Raw genomic sequence first — 27,047 nt, 5'->3', positions numbered from 1 at the left:
GCCTCTGGCCAGCCAAATGGTACTCTTGCTCTTGATGCTGCATCCCTGTTTCATTTTATTTTTCATGCCAGCTGTGATGGAGCTGGGCAGTGTGTGGTAGACCAAGGCATGCAGGCAAAGCAAGCGTTTCAGACCCATGTGGTCAAACCAGTCCAGGCAGCAGCCCAACAGAGGCTGCTGAGGCTTGAAATACTTGAAGTACCTCTTATCTTGGAGAAAGTAAAGACTCTTTTACTGTATTAGACTCCAAAAAATAAAATAGTTTTCCATTAATACGGCAGGATTAAATTCATGCAGAGGATGAGATGCGCCATAGCAAATATTGTCATGGTAAAATGGGAGGCAGGTGATCGATACGGCATTTACCAGCGTGCCTGGTAAATGTTCTATGCAAGAACAAACCAGTGGTGGATTTGCTATGGGATGATTGTGTCCTACTGAAAAATCTTTGACTTTGTTTACTCTGAATGGTCATTCTTCCCCAGCCTTTCTGTGCATTTTGGATTTATCAGTGGATAGGCTGTTTTTCCCCTCTTCGCCACCCCTTCTCACTCGAGCTCTCTGCCAGCCTCCATGCCTATTAGCGCTTTGATTACAAAAAAATGCTGTTTATTTTCAAGCTGGTTATTTCCATCCCCAGGCTGTTCTGGCACCACAGAATTCACTGTTGGTGCTCCTTATAGCTTTGGAAACAGTTGAATTACAAAACAGAGGGGAAACAGATATTATTAATTATATTAAGCCAAAAATGGTTTAAAACTGTAATTTAGTTTGGGGGAGGGAAGCAGGATGGGGATTATTTTTGTCATGTTTTTCCCCTTGAAAACAGGCTTTTGTTGTGTCAGATAGTTGATTATGGGCATGGTGAAGGTTTCTGCTTGTTGATAAGTACCTCGGTAGATATGATTCCTATGCAACTGGCAATGTAATGGTGTCTTCTGTGCAGACTACAGCACGTAAAACTCAAGTCAACGTTAAGTCTTTGGTGCCTAAAATGCTCCTGGGGTAGGCGGGAGAGCTACAGAACTTCAAGGCATTTCTTCATGCTGAGCCAAGGCAGAGATGTGAGAAAACTAACATCTTGATGAAGCGGCAGTAGCAATTATGGTATTAGATCCATACTTATGCTTGGGGCACATAACTTTGCAAGCTGGGTTGAAGGGAATAATCAGCCCTGTACTGGGGGGGATCTTCTTTTTTAAAGCTTTGTTTAACAACAACAAAAAAAAAAAAATCAAGCATATTTGCCTTAAAAATTTTATTAAATCTTCATCATTCAACTGCAATAAGCATCCCATTTTCAATGAAAACCAGACAGAATAGAGGCACACAGACAGTGCTTGGGCAACGAAAACATCACCCTGATACATAGGTCCCCTTTCTGAAACATGGGACCGCCTTTGGGTAGCATGTGTTGCCAGGCATGTTTGGAGTGAGGACTGTCGATGTCGAACCCTTGCTTGAGGCATCCTTTCAGAAAGCCTTGCTTGCAGGTGGGAAGAGGGGGGTGGAGAAGTGCAAGCCTCCATGCTTTACATTTTCCTGGAAATCATCTTGGGATGCTTTGCACATTATGAATCCCTTTTTTCCCTCACTCATTCTAATTTGTGAAGGACTGGGTTATTTTTTCCTGTGTAACCCCATCATAGACTGTCCCATACTGAGCCGATGCACCAGTTTACTGTGTGATTGCTACGTGTTCTACTGCTTAAGGACACTTGGGCTCCAACGGGCAATGCCTGCCCATTTTCTGCAAGAGGCATGAGCGGCTATAAAGATCTCCCCAAAACATGTGAAGGAGAGACACAAGGGGAAAGACAGGCCAAGAAAGACTATGTAGGCTGGAGGGTTGATGGGGATGAGAGGTATTTGTTATAACTTTGGAGGCACTGTGTAGGCAATATTACTTATCGTGCTGCTGTTCCTTTCCGCCTGTTGATTGCACTCAATTCCCTGAAATCTGTGGTTGTTAACCAATCTTTTTCCTCCCTCCCTGCCCCCAGATAATGAGCAGTGAGATCTTTCAGAGGCCTGGGGGAAACAATGGTGGCAATGGGAGGTGCTGAGCTCCGGAGGGGGTCCTTGCATGTCTCTATGTGTGTCCCTATTGTCTGCAGCCCCCTTCCCTCTTCTCTGGCCAGCTGGCCTCTCTCTCACTCACCCCAATATGCTCTTGATCTCACTAGTTTATAAAGAATGTAATACCCTGCAGACCTACCTAGACAACAGGGATAAAAAGATAGCTCATCTTATTAAAAAGCTATCTCAGGGAAGCCAAAGAGCACCGGCTTGGTCATCTGTCACGCCCTGATCTCCTCTTTACGTTTAGAAAGAAAAGTACTTCATTTTTAGCTACCTGCTGCATTCAGCTAGACTCTATGCAAATTTTATTTAATGAATATTTTAAGGTTTAAATAGTCTGTGCTCATGAACATTATATAAATGTCATGTCGTCGCCGGCTCTCTGGTAATGGTGTGGAGAACATCCTGCAGCATAAAGCTGAAACCAGATAAAACAGGTGATTAATGCTCCCAGGGAAGGCACCAGAGGTCACGTTAACAGTGGCTGTCCTTGGCAGGGACTTTAGCAGTTTGGCTGGGGGAGAGCACCTGAAGGGGTACCCTGGGAAGGCAGCATCATCTCCTGCTCGTCTCCAAAAGTCATTTCGTTCAGCACAGGCAGCTGGTGTAGGGCCAGTTTTGCTCTTCTAAGGGCTTTGGCAAGCCCTAGGGATGCATGGATCATACACCAGATAATACGTGGTCACAGTTCGGGAGGGTTAGTCTGTTTAATGCTGAAATATTAAGACCAGCCAGGATAGCTTGGAAATCTTCCTTTTTCACATCAGAATAGCATTTTACAGGTGCTTAGTGTTGTATTTGGTATGCCAGACAGAGAGATTGTGGTAGTTTTCTCTAGCAAAATGCCAACAAGAACAAAAAAATAATCATCCTAAATATTTGCTGTCTTTTCGTTTCTTCATCCTCCACGTATTTTCTTTTTCTTATATTTCTACTCATTAAATACACTGTATACATGTAAAACCCCAAGGTAAAACCTTAATAAATTTAAAAAATATTGGTATACCGAGCAGTTATTATGTGCTGGAAGCAAATGCCTGATATTTTGACAGCATTGCTTAAAAACCCAAACAACAACTTAAAAGGCACAAACATAGCTGCTGCACAACCTCCTCAGCTGGTGTGCATGGGAATACTTGTACGGATGACCCAATATCTCTGACCGCCACTTATAATCGACTGCATCTTATGTTACAACTTTGGAAAGGTTATTTCCAGCAGCAGGATGCTCGATGGGTAAATTATGGCTATAATAAAACTGTTTTCAGCCTGTCTTCTCCCCCTTCTTTCTGAGGCATCTCAGACAGAGTTTAATTTGGGTCCCCGTGGCAGGAAAGCTCAATGCAGGCGTGAGCCCTGCAGCCATCGTGTCCCACGGGCAGCAAAGGCTTTGCCTTTCAGAAGGCACGAGCCTGTGGTAACATCCACTGATAAATGTTTTTGGGGGATGAATGTTGAAAACCAAGTGGTGAATGAACCAGGTAGAGGATTTCTGGGTATGCCGCTCGGGAAGCAGCAGCGCCTTGGCCCCACGCATCTCTTAGCACTTGGTTGCACAAAAGCTGCAAGAGTGGTGGGAAAATGGACTTTGGGTAGGGGGGAGGGGGCATGTGAAATAGAAGAAAAAGCCCCTAATTTCTGGCAAAGCTCCATCTTTTGGCTGAAATGTGCCAAAAGGAGATTTTCAGGTGCTTTCTGTAGGCAGCTGGAGAGAAGCATGGGGTCGTACAGGATTAGCCCGCGTTTCACAGGAGGCCAGCCTGAGTCAGGCTGAAGGCTTGCTGTGGCTGCTGGGTGCCTGCTTTGGCCAGCCCCTGGTTTCCTCGTCTTCCAAAAAAAAAAAAAAAAGAAAAAGAAAGGCGGTTTTATGGTTTCATACCAAGGACCTCAGCAGCCCTTTTTTGAGAGGGTCCCTCCCTGATAAATAGCTGCTTTCAGTGCAAGCGCCTCAGCTCTGTCCTTGGGTCACTTCTGCCTCCCCCTCCTCCTTGCTTGTGTTGCTACAATTCGTATGTACAGATAAAAGGCCTCATTGCTTCAGGTGCTGTTGATATCAGCCAGAAAGAGTGTTTCATATTATATAGGTGGGATTTTAAATCTTTTTTCCTGAGACACACCGCGCAGCCAGGCATTTTTAGCTGCTAGCAGTTTGCACTGCAATGCAAAGCAGCCCACCGAGCTAGCAGCAGTGGAAACGGAAGGTGAAAATGCATCCCACAGCTTGGAAAAAAAAAAGCAATGAGCAGCAAAGAAAGGATGAAAGTTCCTCCTCTTCAGAAAAACCCCAAAAGAACAGCTAAAATAGCCAAGCAGGGAGATGGGAGAAAAGTTGCTGGCTTTGCCCCCCACCACTTTCCCTGCAGTATTTTCTATGCTGCCATGCAGAGGAGGAACACCTTGGGTGGGTGGGGGATAGGGTAAAATGATTTATGCTTAGAAAATGGCTCCAGGACAACTCTTAATTCTTCTTGAACATGTCTAGCCTCTCATAACCTGTCTCTGAAATATTATTAATTAGAAAACCTGAACGTGTTCACCCCAAATTGCACATGGCTGCCTTTTCCCAACCTGCACGTGTAAAAGGAGGTGTTTTCCTCCCCAGGGCTGCAGTGATTATAGAGACAGCTGTAAAGCAGAGCACTCAGGATGTGAAGCACCCTTCAGATAATGTCTGATAGCAAAACAAATTTGTTTACTCTGTAGTGATTTAAACTGTCTATTTATTATTGGGGGGTGGGAGGGGACACAAAAAATGCAGTTTGCTCAAACAAGCCCTCTTGGGCTGCTACAAGCTGGTGGTTGCAGCTTGGCGCTGGGCTCTCCTTGCTTGAGCTGGGCTAAACCCGGAGGAACAAAGAAGTGCCGTAGCATCACCCTTCATCCAGAGAGCAGTGGGCAGCAGTGACCAATGCTGCTGGTCCTCACACAGTTTAACAAATAGCTGGCTCGTGGAGACAAAACCAGGCAAATCTGTACCACCAGCTTCAGCAAAAAGGGTGGAAGGAGATTCTTGATGGGCTGCTGGCACAAAATACATTCACCTGCTCTCAGCAAGCCTTATCTTTAGAGGCAAACCTGGGCATCTTGTGCTTTGCTTGAGGGTGGAAATGGTCTTAAAAACAGCTGGTGGCTGCTGTGGGGTCCTGCTTTGGGGCTTTATCTGTTCTTCCCTTGTTTTCCACAGAAAGCGGAAGGACACCCAAGCAGGAGCCAGTCTTCAGGCGAGTCACCATGGAAGACAGTGTCATCTAGTGCCCAGGGCACCCGACGAGCCTGTCCCGGTGAACCCACGCCAGCGTGCCACTTCAGCTCCTCTGTGCCTCGGTTTACCCGTCCCTCACTTGGGATTGCACAAAAGGAGAGGCCGGAGAAACTAGCCTCGACCAAAACCCTTGGCAAACCCTCGTGTCCCCAAGGAGAAAACAGCCTGGCTGAGATTCCTGCTGCCCCCTGCATGGCAGTGCCCTGGGACATACCCTCACCGCTTGGTGGGTCGCTTTTTTTTTAAGATGAACAGAACGGGTGAAAAATGTCTTTTGTAATAAGAAATTAGTTTCGTCTGCTCCAAATGTTGGCTTTGAAACTTGAAAACACTTAAAAATGGCTGAGCATGCTCAACCGCCATCCTGAGCCCCTCTCCGTGCTCACAAGCTAGGCTGTATAAAGTCGACCCCGCCAGATCCAAGTCCCTGTTGTAAATACAGGCCTGGCTGTGGGAAGAGGTAAAGAGGGAAGGATAAAAAGGACAAAGAAATCATCCTTAAGCCAGAAGAAGCTGAACTTGCTGGCAGAGTACTGTTGAGCAAAGCTGTTGCTTGTAAATAGGGACTGGTGCACACGTCCAGCAGTGGCTCCGCTTAGCAAAAAGCTTCTGGGGGAAAAGCTGCTCAGATTTTATTGTTTTGTGTAAATAGAGATATTTTTTGGAAAAAATGAGCCTTAGTATCTTGAAGATAGCGTTTCTCAATCAGCTCAGCTGGGGATGGATATATGGGAAACCACGGCGTCTGCCTGGTAGAGGCTGATGTGAGGTCTCGCAGCCAAGCTGTGCCACCACAGCAGGTGCAGGAGGCACCTGAAGGACAACAGACACATCGGCAAAGGACTCGGCAGACGTTTCTCCTTCATTCCTGTAAACAGGGTGGACTCGCTGGGCCCAAGGTCTCCGCTGGTGTAAATACTCAGCTACAGCCCACAGAGGACTTGGGCTGCTTGGTGCAGGTGTGATGGGGTGGGGTGGGCAGAAATCACTAAAGGGATGCAAAGCCCATCAGTGTGGTTCTCCTGAGGCTTTTAGCATTAATTTAAACAAATAAAAGGCGGGGGCGGGGGGACAAAAAGAAACCCTGAAGACTTGTTAATGGTGTTGGGCCAACTGTTCGGCTGGGTAAATGGAGGCATGCATAGACATCTGTGTCCATGTCAGCCGGTGCCTGTACATGCAGTTCTCCTCTGTGTGTGTGCAAATGCGTGTGCAAGACTGTGCCCGGTGTGGGTGGCTGCCAGCCAGCGCAGGTCCCTGTGTCTCTGTAGCTGCATCCATGAGAGAAGAAAAGAGGATATGGCTGTGTATGTTGTACTCACCTTTATATGCCTAAACACATTTGAGAAGTCATAAGTAATGCTGCTGGGTCCAGCTTTATTCGCATGAGCGCGCTGTCCGCATCTCTCTGGGGAGCAAGGCACAGGAGGCAGGGCGGGCGGTGTTAGCTGGGTGAAAGCTGATAATTCTCTGCTCCACGCTGAGTTGCCATCCGCTGTCCCCCGCCGCGACACAACAGTGGCCATCTGCAAACACTCCTAGCAGAGCAGGGCTACGCTCGGGCACGGGTGTTTGCAGGATGCGGGCTGCTGCAGCGTGGTACCTGATGGAAGCAGGAGAGGAACTTTGGGGTTTCTTCTTCATCCTTCACAACAAAAAGCTTACTTATGCCTTAGTTACTCTGAGCCCGACCATGTGGAGTCATGCAGCAGAGAGAAATTAGAAAACAAAACAGGATTAGAAATTGAAAACAGAAAAAAACAGACTTAAAAAAAAATATTTTTGGAAATGACAGAGAATAACTTTCTCCAGACATACAAGACTCTCTTCAGCCTGGCATTTAGCAAGGAAGCAGGGCCAAGGTGGAAGTGTCCCCTCCCCATTAAAAAGCCAGATAGCATAAACCAACTATTGCACATATTTAGCATAATACTGGGGGCAAAGCCCCTATACCTTTGCAAGGAAAGGCCAGTGGGCGATCAACAGAAATTGGAAGCTGCCTTAAAGCACGAAAGGGTTTGTGCATCCAGAGTGGTAATTTGTTTGCCATGGTTCAAGGTAGGCTGCAGGGATGGTCTTTTCCTCTTGGGTACTTGAATACCTCCTCTGTCGTCCAGCTCTGTTACCATTACCACTTAACAACTGCCACTGCTGAGCAATTTATTTATTTCTCAAACTGATGCACAGGAGACACCCTGCTTTCATCTGCCACATGTGGACACCTCTTCCTTTGCCCACTTCTCCAACCTTGTATGGTGTCCCCAGGCATCATCTTGGGGAGGCTCAGGTTTCCTCCCCAGTGAAGGCCTTTTTTTCCAGGGAGAAAAATAATGAAAAATGCAAACAACCCACCCCACCTTTGTGCCAGAAATGCTCTGAAGATCAGACAGTACGTTAAGCAAAATAAATACCTCCAAAAAGTTTATGTGAAAGATTATGATCTTTCACAGTCATGAGGGGACCATCCTTATGGTTTCTAGAGCCCTGAAGGGCAGTGCTAAATCCTGAGCCTGGGGCTGCCTGACCCTGGAGAGGTCTGGGGTCCTGCATGGGATGAAAGGGGGACTGCAGTTGCAGGAAAGCAGGAATTCCCTGGGCTTTTTCACTAGATCGCAGGAAAGCAGAAATCTCCTAGGTTGGGTGGGTTTCGGTTTTTTCGTTGGTGTTTTGTTTTTTTTATTAGAACCCTCACTATTAGTTTCTCTCCCCGGACAATCCCATCATCCGCAGTTTAAACCCTTGCTATTGTGTCTAGAAGAGTTATTCTTGGAGGCATTTATGACAACCTTCAACGTCTCTTTCTCTCTCGCCAACCCCAGAGAGGCTGACACCCAGTAACTAATGGTGACAGTTGTAAAGACAAGTCAGAATGACCCCAAGTCCTAATAAAAATGATGAATCCTGTCCACTGCCTCCGTATCGATGGCAGGCAGGGGATGCGCGGAGGTGAGCCGACAAGGAGGGGGAGGCAGATATACTCACTGAAGAGTGGGTCTGGGAGGGGCTGTTACCACACCCACCCAGCTCCTGGGTTCCCCGGGGCAGAGTTTTGATTTAATCTGTCCCTGAGTCAATAGTGATTGACGTTTCACCTGCTTTCCATATCTTAACTGGACTTCCTTGCTCCTCAGTCATGGAATGAATATTAATACATCGTAATTACTGTACTCCTGGTGATGAACCGGTATGAAAAGCTATCACGGAGAGCATTAATAAAATGTACATTATGAAAAAGAACTTGGCATTGTCTGAAATTAATAACGCACCAGATTTTTCTAATCCACACCTGCTCATTACAGGCTTGCCCTTGAGTTTTCTATTAAAATCACTTATTCAGACTACTTGTATAGCTGTGCCTGGTGTGTAGTTATGCGCTGTAGGTTTGCATTTCAGTACCGCATGAGGACTTATTAATCTGTTACGTCTTTCAGGCATTGATTTTAGTGACATTTATATAACGCTGGTATGACTAAAATGAACTGATTGATTCATGCGTATGGATTAGTTTGTCTAAGACTTTGAGGCTAGGTAGCTTTATCACGCACTGTAATGCCAGAATTCATCACTGTATTATTTACGAGAGACTGAACTGGCTGCATCTCAATAACTGAAGAGATCTTCACTGTTTTATTTATGTATAAATGTTTACTTAATCAGCCACCAATTTTGTTTAGCAGAATTTGTTAGCAAACGGAAATTGTAAACGATAACGTGGTTTCTATTTTAAAATTTATAGCCTTTCATCTATAGCAAAATCCAAGATTTCCAACGTGTCTTTGTCTACTGGCAATCAACAAGCTCTCTTGTATATGCTTTCTGGTAATTGCAATTAGCTGCTGCACTATTTCACATAAAAAATAATACAACCCTAATACAGGAGATCTGAGTGGTAGTGTGTCGAAGTCAACATAAATATCCTGATACTTGGAAACGTGGCTGCAAGTTTAACAAAGGAACAAAGAGCCACTGGCCAGTGCAAAGGCAGGACCCCCACGGCTTGAGGTGCGGCGGGTGTTAACATGTGATGGCTGCAGCTTTGCACTGGATCGAGAGGCAGGAGGACGCCGCAAGCCGAAGCCTAGGGACCAAGTAATGCCACTCGGCAAGGCCTGGCCCATGGACATGCCGGTATGGTGAGTTTTGCTGCCTTCCTTTATGAGAAAATCCCAATTCCAGATAAAATGAAGTGAAGCTGTATCTCGAGTGCATGGGCCATATCCCCTGCAGCATCTTGAGGAAAACCTGGTCAAAGGGGATGAGGAAAGCATCTGCTCACCGTGCGTCACAGCTGGGAAAGGGAATAACATTCCAAGGAGGCTTAATCCCAGGCTCCCAATCAATGGCGTGTGTTTGCTTTGGACCACACTGCTTCTCCCAGGGACCAAGGAATGAAGAGACTATAAGGATTTATTAAATCAAAGAGGAGAATTGCCTGTTAGGAACCATTTAGAAATATTTTTAGTGTGGAAGCACATAAGAAGTGACATGTTAGAGGCATATAAAATAATAAATAGTGTCCAGAGAAGGTGAATTGAGTGCTGCAGTTTACCGTAGGTAATACAGCAAGTGGCGCTACAAGGGGAAATGAGGAGGTAAAGTCCTAAATGTAGTTAAAGGCAATGCATCATTACCCAGCACAGGATTAACCCATAAACTCCCTGACCCAATACACCAGTAAGATGATGTACAATGAGCTTCAGTAAAATATTATACCTTTTTACAGTTAAAGAAAGAAAAAAAATAGCCTGGCATCTGCAGGCTCTTGTTGCAGGGTCAGAAATAATTGCTAGCTTCCTGAGGAACCAAAGAAATTCCCCTGCTGAGTCTTCAGCCATACTTCATGGCGTTGTGATTTTTTTTTAGCCATTTTATTTTTTTAGGTGAAAAATTACAATTGTACTAGGTATGCCTGGGAAATCGCTTACGAGCTGGCAGTGCTAAAAAGGGAGTAAACCTTGCATGTCAGCACCCTGGACTATAGCTTCAAGAGAGTGGGCTCACAAGAGGGGGATGCTGGGGTGTACATGTGCCTTGTGACCATTGAACCGATCCCTGCAGAGCTGTTGAAGAGTTAGCTCGCAGGATGTGGGCAACATCGCTGATGTTTTATTTCCGTGGCCAGTGTATGGCTTGTAAGAGCAAACCCCACATCTATCCCATGAGGAAACCAAGAAGAGCTACCACCATTCTGCCTTGAGTCCACTCGGCACTCCAACTGGTTAATATTTAAAGTCAAGTGCACGCCCCATAGTGCAAATTCACACATTCAAATTAAGGGGATTTATAGGTTGGTTTGCCTTTTCTTTTTTTTTTTTTTAACATGAAACTTCTCTAGGTATGCTGTGGGTCCAAATTATGCTGTCTTCTTCAGTGATGTGGAAATGTGGTGAGGGCAGCTGACTCAGCCATCTCATTTCACCTAGACCTAGCGGTCACCCTTTCCTGGGGCACAGAACTACATTATTAGTCACTTTTGTTGGCCAGCCTGTGATTGTGATATAATGCAAGGGGCTTTAAATGGGGTTTTGTGGGTTTGGTTTTGGTTTTTTACACACAGTGACACAAAATTAATCCAAAGCATTATTACAAGTGAAAAAGTCAGTGATGCTTTATGAGCCATTTATATAAAAGGCAGCTCATATATGCACCAGTTTTGTGGCTTTCAGGCTTTAGGAGACATGTTAAAACCTGCCATCCTCAAGTATACCATGGGCTGATTTTGACCTGAGACCACAGTGATGTGCCAAACCACAGCTCTGGAGCTGAAAGACTTCACCCCCTCTGAGGAGGGCTATAGCTTTTGGATTAGACATGTCTTTGGGATGTTCATGGCTGGGCTCCCTCTGGTTTTCTTCTCATCTAGCTTCTGTCTCTTAACTGTGACTCCCATAATCTGCAGGTTTGTTCATCATTCATTTAGGGCAATTAGGAGATGTGCCTGACAGGGGCTAAAAAAAAAAAGTAACAACAACAAAAGTATGTTGTATGAGCTGCTTTAATCAGCTCTGTGCCCACCTGGGTATTAACTCCGGCCCCTAATTGGAGGATTAACAAGGGCGGGTCTGGGTGGTGTTTAGAGGCCCCTTAGCAAGCCCAGGGGATGCTGGGGGTGGTTTCCTCTATGCAGACCAAAGAGCTGAAGCTGATAGTGCTTGCAGCAAATTTATAACTCCTGGCTTAACTGAAGACTAACCTTTAGGAAGATGTTTCAATGCTAACTGCAGTTTTTGAGGAATGAAGAACCTGTTGGACCCCTTGGTGAGCTGCCCCACATGCCAAGTGTTTCTGCTGATGTACAAGTGCTGCAGTTTACCTTGTGTCTCAGCAATTAGATTTTATTTCCTGTCTTATGCTCTGTTTATCCATGTTAATATCTCTCCTAGATCTTTTTGGGTAACACCTGCTGTGTAGGAAGGTATAAAATTATAGGAAAGGCTGAAAATTTGTCACCATAATGTCACCAAAATGGTCTCAACTAAAAGGTGCTGCTGCAGGAGTCTGATTTTTTTCTCAAGATTCCCTCCATGCATATGAGCTTTTAGTTAGTCATGTTTCAAAATAAAATGAAGGCATGTCTTATTTTTTTTAAGCTGTAAAGCTAAAAATGAAGCTGTTGTGTGCATGCTTCCTTCTGCTTGGATGCACTTGCCAGCATCTGCTGCTGTGGGAAGCTGAAGTCACTGATGGTGAAGCTAAATTCAACTTCTCCAGTGTGTGTGTTGAGGGGGTATAAATCAACATGTGCAAGGTGGTGTGTGGGGTAGGGGTAGATGACCCTCATGCTGACACGATCTGCCTAGAGCTTTGCTGGCCAGGGGGTGCAGCAACTGCACAAAAAGGTCTTAGAAAACCTAGTTTTCCTCACAAGATCCTTTTCCCTTACATGTGTTAGTGGATGGATTCGCCTGGGTTAAAAGCTCGAGTGTGCACTCCCGTTAAGCAGCACCCAAGGGGACCAGTGGCTGCCCGCTGCTCTGTACTTAAGCGGAATATTAAACGGCTTCCTAAATTCGATGAGGCTGTTATGGCTGAACAGCTTCGCCATGTGCTGGCTGCACAGACATCCAGCAAAGAAATCAAAGGCATGATGTCACCAGTATTTCTTATCTAAAATTAAATATCTGTCTTAGGTCCCCAGACATGCAGAGACTTTGTATTAGAAACATATACTGAGAGTTCAAACTCTGAGTCATCTCGTATATATTTCACTCAAACCAAGGGAATAGCAGAGAGAATAAACCTGCAAAAGAGCAATTCTCTATTCTAGCAAGACAAGGGAGGAAAACTGTTCAGGGAAAATACTAGTGGGTTCACAAGCAAAATAATCTTGCCAATGAAATTGTGGGTCTAATATTGTGTACCTTTGCGGTAAAGCTGTGATTTGCTGTGGAAAGTGCAGCAGAGAATAAATGGGTCAACTTGTGCTCATTAACAGTGGAGACAGAGCATGTGGCATTTGAAACAAGCCTGCTTGGACAGAAAGCAAAATAATGATTTTTTCTGAAGTAGTAACACGTTTGTTGTCACAGGTAGCTTTTCAAGAGCAAGTTGCAGTACCATGTGGTGCCATCAGCCAGGCAGGGTTAAGCCAAGCTTTGGACGTGCCAGAGCCAAGGGCTGCACTTCTGCTGCAGCTTCTTACTGTGTTGCTGGACATGCGAGCTGGCCAGTGCTGTGCTCTTTTCCAGCATGTGCCACAAGTGTTTTGGAGTGGTGATCAGGGGCTAAAATAGGAGACGTGATGCTGGAAACTATTTGCCTCCATCTATGCTAAGGGGTAAATTGTGCCAGGGTCTGGGTCACCAGCACATCAGTGGCTGCACTCAGGCACAGTGAATGTCTCTGCATCAGGAGCACTGTTCCTCCAGGGGAGAGGATATTTGGGTTGTCAAAGAGGGCTTTTAAGGTCCCTTTTACGAGTGTTTGCAGTTCTCTTCCCCACCGTTAACTTCTCACTGTAAAGTTTGTCTGATGAATACAAGGTGCTGCTGTTAACCTGCTGGTCTCTTCCCCGCTCTTCTCCTTGCAAGCTGTCACGTGAATGTGATGCAAGTTCTTTTTAGTAGTGGAAGAGATGAAGAGGGACTCCTCAGACACCTCAACATCTCCAAGGGGGTAGGTCCAGAGTTAGCAGCCATTGTAATGCTGTTTGCAATGTGCCTTGAACCCATCAGCTAAAGAAATTGCATTGGAGGCTGAAGAGAGACAGTTGTAAGGGTTGTGATGATATTCTGAAGATATCTTATTTTCAAGTGTGGCAAATGAGCCCAGGGCTCAGCCACTGCAGAAAATGAATGAAAAAGGAAGGTGGACTGAGAAAAAAGTGTTACTTCGTATTTCCTTTCCAAGATGATTCAGACACTGGAAGATGCTTTCCTGCCGCCTGCATCGCAACCTCTTCGGAAGGAAAGGGTGTGAGCATGTGGCGGTTCAGTATGTCTTTGCTTCTAAATGAAACGGGATGCCAAAAGTTAGCCCTTTTACAACACCTAAGCATTTACAGGAGAAAACTTGGTACTGTTTGAGTCTCCTGAAATGCCCATTTGCTGAGCCAGAGGTTGTCTAGGGTCCTCCACAGGATCGTCTCTCTCCTACAGCACAAGAGTCGTGCGGCGTACAAAGCATCAAAAGCATCATGCCAAATCCCAGCTGCTATGCTGCCCCTCCTCCAGGCACAACCATCCACATTTACCACTGAAGCATCTTGTAAAAGAACAGTGATTCATCTAGTCTGCTCACAGCCTGCCTGGAAGTGGCCCACATATTAGCTTTTCCCTGTTTTGCCTGTCTTGTTCAAAGAAAATCTGCTTGGAGACACATATGTCTGTGGAGCACCTGTGGATCAAATTGTGTAACTCCCATCACAGTGTTCAGACCTCCCTCTCTTTAATACCACAAACTTTGTCTACAGGTGTGTTGGAAAAATATTCTTTGTGGTAGCCAGTGGTGTACGTAATGCATTCTGGCTATAGATACTACGTTTCTAGGCTTTCTATCCTGCCATAGGCTCCTTGTAGCGATAGCTTTGGGGGAGCAGAGGCAGATGGAGAGAAGGTGTTAGATAAAGGAAATTATGGAGGACTATCAAGGGAGAAGAAAGTATTTATCTCTATTGTAGAAATCCCACTAGTTATCAGACTGCATCAAAATAAAGAGTAGTGGACAGGTAAGCTTTAATTCTTCCAGCCACTGAATATTTTTTTAATCATTATGAGCTTGTAATAAGTTAATTAAAAATCTTGGTTCAGTAGTCCTCCACTAGGAAGGTGTGTGTGAACTTAACTGCGTCCTCCTGGCCCCCTAAATTTCTGTTCTGCATACATGTTTCACATTAAGGATGCCACCGCTCCACCACTCCTTCTGACTCCTGCCAGGCTCACAAAACACAGACCTCTATCTCTGGTAGCTGTCTGGCAATTCTTCCTTCAGGAGGTTTGTCCTCTGGTTTCATTTTTTCCTTCCGAAGTCTGGAGAAAAGAGAAGTACCAAAAACTGTATGTAAAATCAAAGGAAATTGAGAGACAATTAGGAGGGAGGTGACAGATGAGGAGTAGGAGGAGAACACCATAAGCAATCCTATCTTCCTTTCCTGTAGGGTAAGAAGGTCGAGCTTCCTCAGCACACAGCTGAGTGCTAGTTATAGCTGTCAAGTTTGTATTGAACCTAGTACCTGATTTTTCCCTGTAGTAAATTACTGTGGAAGTCAACAATATTTCTGTCCTTATTGTAGAATCCTGACTATTGGATACAGAACAGACAAAAAAGTCACCTTGATAAAGGCCTCTCCCCTGCTGGAGTGATTTATGAGCAGTACGGTCTTTCCAGGTTGTCTTGTAGCAGGTATCACAGGAAGGAGTCTGATCTCAGTCTCACCTGGCCTGAAACAGAGGTGTGAATATTGCTTGCGGACAAACAGGGGCTTCCCAAGCCTTTTTAGTTTCATAAATCATCTGGACTGGGATGTGGTAGCCAACACTGGTCAGTCTGAGCTGCAGATGTGCAGAGCAGGGAGGCTGCTTGGCTCCTGGGAGCTGGGAAGGGTCAGGAGACTCAGGGTCACTGCCTCAGCATACGGCTGGTTTGCAATGATAATACCTTACAGGAAGGTGTCTTTTTCTTTTTATCACCTGTTGATTAATCTCGCTCCACACTAGTGGTTAATAATGCACCGTTAGTGGAGATAAACTGCCTCACTAATGAACTAGACTGAAGAGTTTGTATACACCATAACCCTTGTGCCCTCTCCCTCCTTCACTTCCATGTCCTTTAGTGATCATGAGCTTTTTCATATTAGTTTCTAGCCTTTTGTTTTTCCATGGATAATTCCAACTAGCCTCCCATCCTGCAGGTGCAATTCAGCCCTCACAGAAAGCTTGGTATCCTGCCAGTCTCAAAATCCAGCGGCGTCATTCACTTACCTTCTGATGTTGAGAAGCGGTGATGCGCCAAAACGTTACAAAATGCCCTAGCTGCCAAGAAATGCTGCCATGTGGCATGAATGGCAGTCCTCCTCTGTTGATATCTGTTGCACCATTTGGAGAAAAACAAGAAAAATCCAGCCCCCCCCCCCCCCCCCCCGAAATGTGAGCCTATTGAGGAATTAACGAAAATTCGCTGTTTGGAGACTCGCAGATGTCATACTGTTGGGAGCACACCGAGGGTGCTATAAAACCCCTTTAGATGACTACAGTAAACATCTGGTACCTTTTTTTAAAAATAAAAACTGTAATTGTTTTAGGCCTTGTCGTCTGCCCCTGCTGGTAATGTGCCTGCGAGGTCTAATTAGTTGACAAGTGACAAAAGAGGCTACTGTAGTGAAGGGGAGGCCAGGTGCCAGGATCATTAGATAGATTGGGCAAGAGCCACAAAAGCCAGCATGTGATGGATACAGGAAAGGTGTATTATCCCCTGCTTTGTTACAGATGTGGGGACATGCGGAAATGAGGCAAACCGATTCACCAAAGGTTCAATGTTTTGCTATTCATCCTGTGTAAAATTGGATCTGCAGTCTTCTGTGAGTATGATGGTTAGGTTCTTTAATAGCTGTTCAGTGCAAAAAAACCCTGACCTTTAGCCTCTATTGAATACCTCTCAATGCTTGTGAAGTTAAGATGGAGAGGACTTGTGCCTGAGTTTAGCATGAGTAAAATTTGTAAAAACTCGTAGCACTGATGTAGCTGTATTCTTGTTTGCCGTCACTGATAAAATCCTCTCTGATGGTCAGCAAAAGCTGAATTGGGTCAAGGCAGAGGGAAGTCCCCTCTGGTTTTATAAATGAGTCTATGGGACAGGATCATTAGCTGAGGACAGGAAAAGCTGACTACATGTTTTACTTGGGTCTTCTCCTTGACTTGTTGCTTATTCCTAAATTAATAAATTTATTATCCATATATTTACGTAGATATAATCTATTAAAGATGTTGCCTTCAGGCAAAGGGGAGATTTGGGCACCTCAGAAAGCTTTCTGTTTCTGGGGTGGACTGGTTCAGCTGGTACCTACCTTTCCATCAGTGTGATGACCAAACCCTGACCTTCTATGCCAGGGCAGACCTGGCCTTCTTGGCTACACAGGGGTGCCCAGCACATGTGAAGCTGTGGGTTCAGGTGCCATATGCCATCTCTTTTGAGTGTGCCAGTTCCAATGTTTGATTTTTTCAGTACTGGATCTGTAGCTTGGATGAGCTTTGCTTGGCCCTTAGCTTAGTTATGACACCAGAGGTAGGTAGTGTTCATGTATGGATTTGAAAAAGCATTTTAAAGAAGCATTTTAGCAGTGCTTAGCACATTATTGTAGATTTGTTTCCTCTTCATTTGTCTTGTCTCCTTTTGAACAGTTAACAATGAAGGGGTAACAAGACGAGTCTTGGGGACAGAGTAACGGTGGGTAACATGAATATCTCTTGGTCTGTGTTTCCCAGCAACTCATGCCAATGTTGCAACATTTTTTCCTGGTGTTCCTGTGCAAATCCACTGGTAGATTCAGAGATTCCACAGGCATTAGTCTCATGCCTACAGCAACATCTGGCTCATCATTACTAGACTCCCCAGACCAAGATGCAGAAGTGGCTTTGATTTGTGTCGAAGTCACCCTGAATTGCAATTAACTATGGGAAGGAGCAGGGGCATAAAAACAGTCATGAATACAGTTATGTAAAGGGGATCATCAGAAGTGAAGAAGAGATCACCACAGTATCTTCCATCAAATTCAAAGTCATTAATTGCTACATTTATTTCCCCATATAGTCAATAGATCCCCCCCATCTCCCCATTGCTCCGTAGGGGTGACATGCTGTGGACAGTAAGGAAAATCCCACCAGGGACAGGGAAACAGCACCTCTCCCTCCTCCTGTAAATCAGGAATATCCCCACTAAAATCAGAGATTTCTCCAGGATAAAACTTTGTAAAGGAAAAAAACCAAAGGTTTTGCTCTCATTTTCTCCTGTCCAGGGCACCATGAAATGATTTTTTTTTTTAATCTAGAGTGCTGCTAACCTTAAAACTGTGTCCATTTTTTTTTTTTAAATTATATAGACTCCCAAGTTCAACTTTTTGCAGCCAGTTAAGTGGCCTGGTTTGGTTTTGGCCTGATAAATGAGGGTAAAAGAAGTGATTGAATCTCCACACCCAGAAACCCTGTGTGTTGCTCCAGATCTCAGTTTAGTTTATCCCCCCTGAGCAAAATGAACAACATTTAGTGAAGCTCACTCTGCCTAAGATATCGCTCTGGACTTACAGGGCAGCCAGAGGAGCAGGAGGCTGAGAGATGGATGGAAGCAGGTAAAATATATTAAAATATTTTAAAATTCTAAAAGAAAGGCTTTCTTCTTTGAGAACAACAAGAATACCTTTCCACAGTACTCAGCTGCCTTTAATGCTTCGGTCCCTTTATTCCTTTGGAAGTGGGGCAAATCCAAAACCCAAACGAGGCGACAACACTAAGCTCTTTTTCTTTCTTTTCTTACAACACAACACAATTCAAGAGCAGAACACTTAAATTTTGATTTTAAGATCACAGGAAATGAGGTGCCATCATCTTTGCATTGCTGGCATGATCTGCTTCTCAAATGAAAAACTGGGATAATGATTATTATTTAAAAACAAGGATAACAAAGACTAAGTAGGCAAATGTGTTGTAAATGCAGAAAAAAAAATATATCCTGGCTCCACCAGGACATGTTTGTACATGTATATATGCACATAAAAAGAAGAACCTACTGAGTTACTCTGTACAAATGAGACTGGCAAGAAGAATTTTTCCCCAAGCCATTGCATATTCCACAGTTCTGTCATGAAAATGTCTTTCCTCATACCTCTGACTTTTTATTGTTGCTTTTCAACCAAAGCAAAGTGAAAGGAGATGAAAAAGATTGAAGAGGGAATGGTGAGTTATTGTTAAAGGTAATTGTTTTTAATGATGCTGGCATGGTGACAAAATTTACCAGTGTGTGCCCAGAATGATATTTGGTGATTCATTTTACTTTTTTTTTTTTTTTTTTAGTTAAATAAGAGCAATGTTTGTAAGACAAGAATGCCTCTTTCCCAACTTCAGGAGGTCAAAGACTGGAAAGAAAAATAAAAAGAAGAAAGAATAAAATGTCCATTTTGGATGTCCTCGCTGGTACAAAGTGTGCAGCGTCCCTGAGCAGCCCTGCATGCCTCAGAAACAGGACAAGCAGCAGAAGCGATGCCATAATATTGGTACAGGCATGGGAGGAGCAACTCAAAAATTGAGCCAGCTGCTCAGCCTGGTTGTGTTGGCGAGTGCATATGGGACACATGGTTAAAACCCTGATCAGTGCAGGATCAATCACTCTAACTGTACTTTCCAATTTCTTATCCGAGTTTTGCAAGCAGCACCTAAATGACCTAGATGCTGGCATGCACATCATTTACGAGCACACTAGTTTTATTTCCTTTTGTTCCAGAGCATATTTTATAAGCTTATCTTATTTTGGAAAAGTTTGCCCCAAATGGTGCTTTTTGTTTTCACACATGTTGCAGCTGAAAATGAAGGCAGGGTTGTGCTGAAAGAAGTGTTCTGCACAATTTTGGTTTTATTTTTTACACATGAAGAAATAGCTTCTCCAAGATTTTTAGTCTTTTTCCACATCTTTCTAAGAAAATATTTGCTTATGAAGAACTAGCAAAGCCTGATACTAACACAGACAACTGTGCCACAGAGAAACAAAATTGTACTTTCTCCTGCTTTGGTGTATGGTTTTGAAAAGCAGGCGTCTGCTCCTCCATAGCCTTGAGGTCTTTATGTACAAATAGAGGTATTGATTGACTGCTCCAAAGCCTAAAATCCCACAGAAATCAAAAGAACAGAAGAGCATCCTTGAAGCAAGACATGCTAGAGCAATTTCCTTAATGGCAGCTGCATTTTCCAAGCTTCCTCAGCTATAAGCAGAAATAAATTCACCCCTGGGACTTCACAGCTTTGGCCATTTGTGGTTTGAAATCTCACGCTAGAAACCTGCAGTCATCTATAAACAAACGTAAGGTGCAGCAGGCAATGCACCACAATCAAAAAAGTACAGTGATTGCTCCCACATGAAAGGTGCCAGTAAAAAAAAGCTATTGCTGGTCCTCAGCTTCGTTTGGCAGCCCTTTCACAGCCACACCAACGCTGGGGCTCTGCACCTGCCTAGCCTCCCAATGGTCCCAACACTCTCTCTCCCACTCATCCAGGAGCCCAGCTCTGAAATTGAAAACATCCAGAGATTGCTGCCACAAAAAGGTGCCAGGACTGAAGGCTATTATTAGACCTCATCTTCCCATGGCAGCCCTTTTACAACCTGAGCGAAACTGGGGCTCTGCACTTGCCAAGCCTCACAATGGTCCCAACTCTCTCTCCTCTTCTGCATGTCACTCCTGCCAGAGCGCAGCTCTGAAACTGAAAACGTCCAGCGCTTGCTCCTACACAAAAGGTGCCAGAAATAAAGGCTATTTCTGGTCCTCACCTTCCCTTGGCAGCCCTTACACAGCCACACCAGCCCTGTGGCTCTGCAACTGCCTACGCTCCCAATGGTCCCAAAATTCTCCCTCGCTCTTCCCGGACCCCAGTTCCAAAACTGAAAAGGTCCACCGATACCTCCCGCACGCAAAAGGTGCCAGGACTAAAGGCTCTTGCTGGTCCTCACCTTCCCCTGGCAGCCCTTTGACAGGCACACCAACACTGGGGCTCTGCACCTGCCAAGCCTCCCAGTGGTCCCAACATACTCTCTCCTTCTTTCTAAGGAGAGCCAGGCTCTGAAATGGAGCATACCCAGCGTTTGCTCAATTGCCCTAAAACTCTCTGTACTGTCTCCTGGAAAAGTGCCTGAATGAGGCTTTATTCTCATTTAATTTTTCTTATATTTGCTTTCTAATGGAAGTAAATTTTCTTAGCCCTCCCTCCCATTTTTATTCAGCACCTGAATTACCCAAGACCCATTAGCCTGGTCACGATAGGTTTTATTTTGTTGTCTATTTAGGTTTCCTGTCCTTAACTCCAAGTACGCAATGTTTTCCCATACCCAGATCTCCAGTTTGACATCTGAGACTTGTTTAATACCCCTTTTCCATGCTGATTTCATAATTTAATTTAATAATTCCTCCAAAGTGGCAGGGTAAAACAATAAGATAGGAACAGGGAGAACAGCTGTCTTATAGGATAAAGTTTTGGTAGTGTATATATATTGGGCTTTATGCAAAGCTGTATGAATGCTTCAGCGTAACCACATGCTGCTTCTGACCTTAGCAAGCACCCTCCATCACAAGCCAAAACCCAAAATTTTTTATGAGGAATATTTAACATTTGGTTCTCATTTTGAACTACTTTTGTGTCAGTATGACCTTTTCCTGTAGGTGGTCAGAGAAGGATCAGGTGGAAGAGGAGAGACATGGAGGTTTCCTACCATCACTTGAAGTGCCCACCTTAGGAGCCTGGGACAACACGGGGTGCACTGACAACCTTCAGAGGCTCTCCACCTCCCAGGAGGGATCACAAAGCCTGGGACGGTGAGGCTGCTGTTTCACACAACCCAGTGCAATGGGAAGAGTCCCTCTGCTGGGAAATTCATTGATCTTCCGGAATGATGTCCCTTCACCCACCCTGACAGGAAGCGGTGATGCACAACCCAAAGATGCTTTTGCTTGACTTTCTGGGTATCAGCTAGACTGCTTATCCTTCCAGCCAAATTAGCCTTTTTCATTGCATTTCTCAAATACACATCCAAGACCCTGCATTTGCCAAATGAAAAAAAGAAAAGAAAAAAAGGGTTGGTGGAGATCTCTCTTCTGGGCTTCTTACAAGGGTGGTTCCAGCACCAAGTGAAAAAAATGAACTTTAAAGCATAATTTTCCACTATGTTTTCAAGTTTGCTCATTTGGCCCTAGCTAAATGTTTCAGCCCAGAATGCCTCCAGCTGCTCCCTTGCCTGTGAGAGTACTTGAATTTAAAAACACCCCCTCCATACACCCTGCGTCTCTGCTGAGAGCCCAGCTCCAGTCCACAGGATTAAATCTGGACATTTTTTAATTCTACTCGTTGGTAACAGAATTGCCTTCAGAAAGCAGTGCTGAACAGCTGCTTAATATTGGTTTTGTGGTGATAGGGAGGCAAATGTATTTTGCATGGGCTAGAAAAAGCAGTTTGTGTCATTCCTAGAAGCCCTTTACTGTGGAAACACAGCTCGGAGTCATTCTTCACAGGTTGGTTGCCAAAACTTCAGCAGAAACAGAAAAACTTGCAAATAATTAGCTAGACTGTCGCTAGCAGGTGTCACTTTGGAATTCATCATTTATGATAATCCTCAAAGATTGCAGAGAGGTGATCTGGCAGGACAAAAGAGGTCCACTGTTCACATATTCCTTTGAAAGCAACCACTTTCCTCAATAATGCACCAGCTCTGCTAGGAAGCAGCTTGACAAAAACATCTGTAATTTTAACTACAGGGTAAAGAAAGCATAAATTTTTCTTTTTAACTTGAGGGAAAAAACAAAAAGGATTCCCCCTACCCTCAAACAAATCAATACAATGCCTTTAATTGGAAAAGGATGCTGTGTAATTGGAATACAGATCCTGCATGAAACCCTGATTCTAGCGTGAGGTATTTAATACTTTCTGCTACAATGAAAGAAGAGAATTAATGGACTTGGTGGAAAATCTAGATGGCATTTAGCTCTGAATCAGAGTCTTATTTTACACTTGGCATTGATAGGAGTCAAAATGAGGCCACAAGCCCAAGACTTTCTCAGCTCCTTCTGAGTGCTAATTCCCTTTATATTCCCATAATCCCTGCTTGGAGGCCTTCCTTTCTCCAGTTCGCAATCACAGCAGCAACTGAAGTAATAAATTATGAAGCCACTTCAGGCTAAATGTGGGTTAAAAATGCATGCATTTTCTCTCTTTTAAAATATGTGGCTATTGCACATACATGTAAGATGTAGCTGACATTATAAAATATATCATAAAAAGGCAGACATTTATTACAGAAAATTTATTCTGTGAATGCATGCTTTATCAAAATGTGCTGCTTGGCCTGTAGAAGAGGGATTTTTTTTTCTCACTGCTCTGATTTTTAAGGCATGCATGTGTAGTAGGGGTGAATTAAATGGGGACAAGATCTCAAAAAATTTTTGCAAAAAGCTGGTAAATTTTTGCAATCTTTTTTTTCTTCCTTTCCCCAATATTAAAATAGCCTGTAAGAAATGGGTCAGGTGAGGAAAGCTTGTGAATAAAAACAACATGGCCAACTCTCTAAGTCCATCCTAGAATTTTTTTCCAAGGGGAGGATTTATTTGGAAGGTGTCTTGCTCATCAGCCACCTCAGAAACCATCACTTCAGAGCTCCTCAGGACTCCTTGGATGTATTAAAAGGGGTGTGTTGCTGTTGGCCTCCAACCTCAGCATTATGCTGACTGTAAACCACATAATACTGCGTGTAGAAGCCATTATTTATAAATATGTGTCTGATGAGTCCTCATGATACCTTCAGAAGTGGATGTGTAAAGTTATGGATATCTCGCTTCAAGCTACGTGGCAAGCAAGGAAGAGAAATGAGGCTGGGATTCAAGAGCTCCAGCTTCCCATGCCTTTCATACAAATCCTGTCATACAAAGATGAGGTGCGAAGGGGCTACTCCTGGAAGTCTTGTCAGAGAGAAGGCTGTGAGTCTAAGCTGTGGAAAGCAGTACTATATGAGCAGCTCCTTGGCTTTGGGCTCACTGGCCAGTTTTATTATAGCCACATTTTTCCCTTTCACTAGCTTGAAAGCAGACATCTAGCGAAAGGGCTGAAAAATTCAGTTTGAGAAAGACTTGAGAGGGGTTTCTCTCTCCTTCCCCTGAGAAAATGCTCATAACAGGGAATTGCTTTATGATATTGCTGGAGCTGCAGAGACATTTCCAGGCTAGGAGAACCCCCTCTGAGTACCAAGGGAAATGGCTCGTGTAACCTGGGGTGGACTGGCTCCTCTCAGACCTGCAGTGTTTTATTTCAGAATTCAATCACGTTCTGCAGAGGCTTGAACTTAGCTTGGCAGAAGAGTGCTTTTGTCCTCGCTCTGTTCTCTCCAAGATGACCTGTAGCTTTATAATCTGATGATCTCAACGGTTTGATAAACTCAGATTTGTTGGTAGCGGATATCATGTATTAGCGATCCCCAAATTGTGCAGCTCCATTTTTAAAATAATTTTGCTGAAGTAAAGATAAACTATTGTCTCGAGCTATAGGGTTTTAATAAAGCCAGTGTATGAGAGGGTGAGGATCCAAGCCAATTATAACCTAATTGACCCTCCTAAGCCTTCTTTCTTACCTAAAAACTCATTCTTAGTCAGTCAGACTCATGATATCTGTGGCTTGGAAAGTGTAATTTTTAATGACCCCTTATCTGCAGCATTCCTGATACAGATAAATAAATGCAGGCATCCACCTCTAGACGAATGATTGATAGTTACAGTGGTCATAATTAGCCGATTAGGGAGGCGCAGTCTGCTAAAGCCAGCAAAATGAACATGAGATGAAGGGGGTCTGAGCACAGGATTTGCCTTGACAGAAAAAGAAATTTAAACTAAGGGAACCCAGTGTTGCCTATTTAATACTCTATGGAGTATGAAAAAGCTTTCCAGAAATAATTCCTCTCCATATATACTGTTGTAAGAAGGAAAAATTAGGTCACTGGCAAACTGAAAACACCATTTTCCTGTAAGTTTTGATGGCTTATTTGGCATTACATGTTGGAAACCTGAGAGTGGAGAAGGGAGGAGTGGCCATGCTGATCAGCTCAGGGGTGGGTGGCCTGCGAGGATGCTGCCAGCACACCTTGCTGGTTGAATCAGGGAAGAGGTGTCCAGCACCAGCAGAGCTCCTTGTATTTGTTGTCTTGGGTCCAGCAGTGCTACAAAAGGATTCGGACAAGAGAGAAGCCAGGAACACAGCTCCTGTGGCATGGTGAGGAATACGATATAGCTGAGGCAGAGAGGGAATTGGAGAGCAAAGCTGGGAGCAGGTAGATTAATCCGTCCAAAGGGCATACAGTGGTTTGGCTGGATACATGACGTGCATTCAGAAGAACAGATTTGCTTCTGAGTGGGAATACAAATGAGAGAAACAACTCCTACCACTCCCCTTCTTAAACACTGCAGCAGGACCCAGTGCACCGCTCCACCAAAGCAGGGCAGTCCCAGCACAGCAGCCAGGCTCGCTGGGCACTTCAGGAAGTCTACTCATTAGACTCATTTGCTAGTTTCTTGTCTTGGAGGTTTACTCTGGTTTTGCTCTGCTCACTCCCATGGGCTCTGCTGGCAGCAGGCGGCCCTTTTGAATCACTGACCCCAGCTGGCTGGAGCAAACATCTGCCACTCCTCCAGACACAGCTGCTTTTGGGGTCAGGACTGTACTATAAGAAAGAGCCTTGCCCTCAGCCAAACCTCGTGCTGTTGCATTTAGGGGATGGAGTGGAAAAGGAGCTTTAGCCTGTATTTAGTCCCTGTATTCCCAGGTTCTGCTTGAAGCCTCCCTGTGGAGGGGGTCTCTCATTTGCTGCTGACTGGAGAGGGCACCTTGGCAGATGGACTTTTGCATAGATTGAGTTAGGCATGTAGAGTTGTAAATGCAACTATCTCAGATTGCTGTCGGCAAAGAAACCATCTTACACTACACACAAGAGGCAACCGCCATAGCCATGAATTCATGTCCCATGCTTCTGCGGTGAATCTGTCCTCTGAAGTCTTTAGGTGACTGCAACAAGTACATACAGACCTCTGCACACTGGCAGGGTGACATGATGTCCTCTAGAAAAAGCCTGGGTGCTCATGATCCCACCGCAACCGGTCTGTGACAAAGCAAGACCCCTTAGTGCTGCTGCAAAGGGGCTGATCGCTCCTTTATGTCCCTGAGCAGTTTCAGGGTGAACAGCTCTGTCCTTTCAGACAAATGCCTCAAAGGCTTAGTGTTTCTCATCCTGCTCACAGAGACACAAGGGGGATCATGCGTGCATATGCTCACATATGTGCATGCAAGCATGTACCTACAGAAAAACTTTCAGGCTTTCTTCTGCCAGCTTTCAGGTGGCATCCTGAGGGGCTGTGTCAGGTGGCACTTTCTCTTTTATTTGTTGGCTTGGGAGCTGTAACCTTTTCCATTCCTGCCTGGTTTCAACACCTGCATTTCCAAAAGAGCCCTATGCTGTTTCGTGCCCAGTGTTATTTGGGCCAGGCAAGCTATCACATTGGGGTCACAGTGAGGGAGACGATTTGGTACCATTGCCTTCAATATTTAACAGAACCCAGCTGCAGCTTGCAATAAAAACATCCCTTTCTCCGTTCTTCCTCCCAGCCCTCAAAACACATTTCTGCAAAGCGCTTGGAAGAGCTCCACAGGGAACAAAAAAGAAGAGGGTGGCAGGAGTCACAGCTTTATGCCACTGAAAAGGTCTTTGGGATTTTTTCTTTTTGTCTCTTTACTCTTTGCATCCCATATCCGACTCTAATTTCTATGGTTGTATTTGTTGTTACCCATTCCTACATGCTTTCTGCATCTGGCAGAGTGGAAATAGTCTAGCCCTCTCTGGCCATCAACAGAGGTCAGAAGTACTGATTTTATTAACTGGAAATAATACGGTTGTTGACAGGAGGAGCCACCCACATCACTCTAGGTGCCAGCCTGCAGCAAGGCACGTGTTTTGGGACACTGGCAGAGCTCGCCCCCCCTGACGGCAAAGGTGGTCTCCTAGACCTCAGCAGCAACTTCGCTGCTCCATCCTGAAACTTTGGCTTCTGCAGCTTCTCCTGCCATATTTTGCCTTCAAAATAAAGCACCTAAGCTATGTCAAGCCCCTACACCATGTGCAGAAAATTGTCAGGGCTCATGGTGTTAATAACCCCTAACTGCCCATTCCAAACCCACCTGGGTCCCCACCTGCACTGCCCACCCCCAGCACACATTTACAACCTGGCCCTGGCCCTGGCTCCAGCCCTGGCTGAGGGTGCTGGGAAGCAGGTATGTGCTAGGGAATGCTTTATGGTACCAGCTGAGCCTGTGGAGGCAAGTACTTACCTTCCCTCAGGCTTTATGCAGATTGAGTGAGCCTCGATGCTGGTGAGTGGAGTTAAAGAGCAGCTGTGTTTGTTGCTGCCTGTGATGGGGTCAGAGCATGCAAGTCAGTGCTGATAGCCCGGTGCCTGAGCCTTTGGACTGATGCTTGCAAAACAAACAGA

General features: G+C 44.8%; 1 protein-coding gene across 1 annotated transcript in view; it reads left to right on the top strand.

Moving 5' to 3' along the window:
* Positions 1-6,363, top strand: part of ADGRL3 (adhesion G protein-coupled receptor L3) — a 517,783-nt gene extending 511,420 nt beyond the window's left edge. The window contains exon 23 of the mRNA XM_064450191.1: positions 5,267-6,363. Coding sequence (XP_064306261.1) covers positions 5,267-5,334 — 68 coding nt within the window. The 3' untranslated portion in view covers positions 5,335-6,363. The remainder of the gene's footprint in view (positions 1-5,266) is intronic.
* Positions 6,364-27,047: the final 20,684 nt, after the last annotated feature.

This window comes from Phalacrocorax carbo, chromosome 4, assembly GCF_963921805.1.
Source record: "Phalacrocorax carbo chromosome 4, bPhaCar2.1, whole genome shotgun sequence".
Classification (NCBI taxonomy): domain Eukaryota; kingdom Metazoa; phylum Chordata; class Aves; order Suliformes; family Phalacrocoracidae; genus Phalacrocorax; species Phalacrocorax carbo.
The sequence above is the reverse complement of the archived record's forward strand: the minus strand, read 5'-3'. Positions and strand labels throughout refer to the sequence as shown.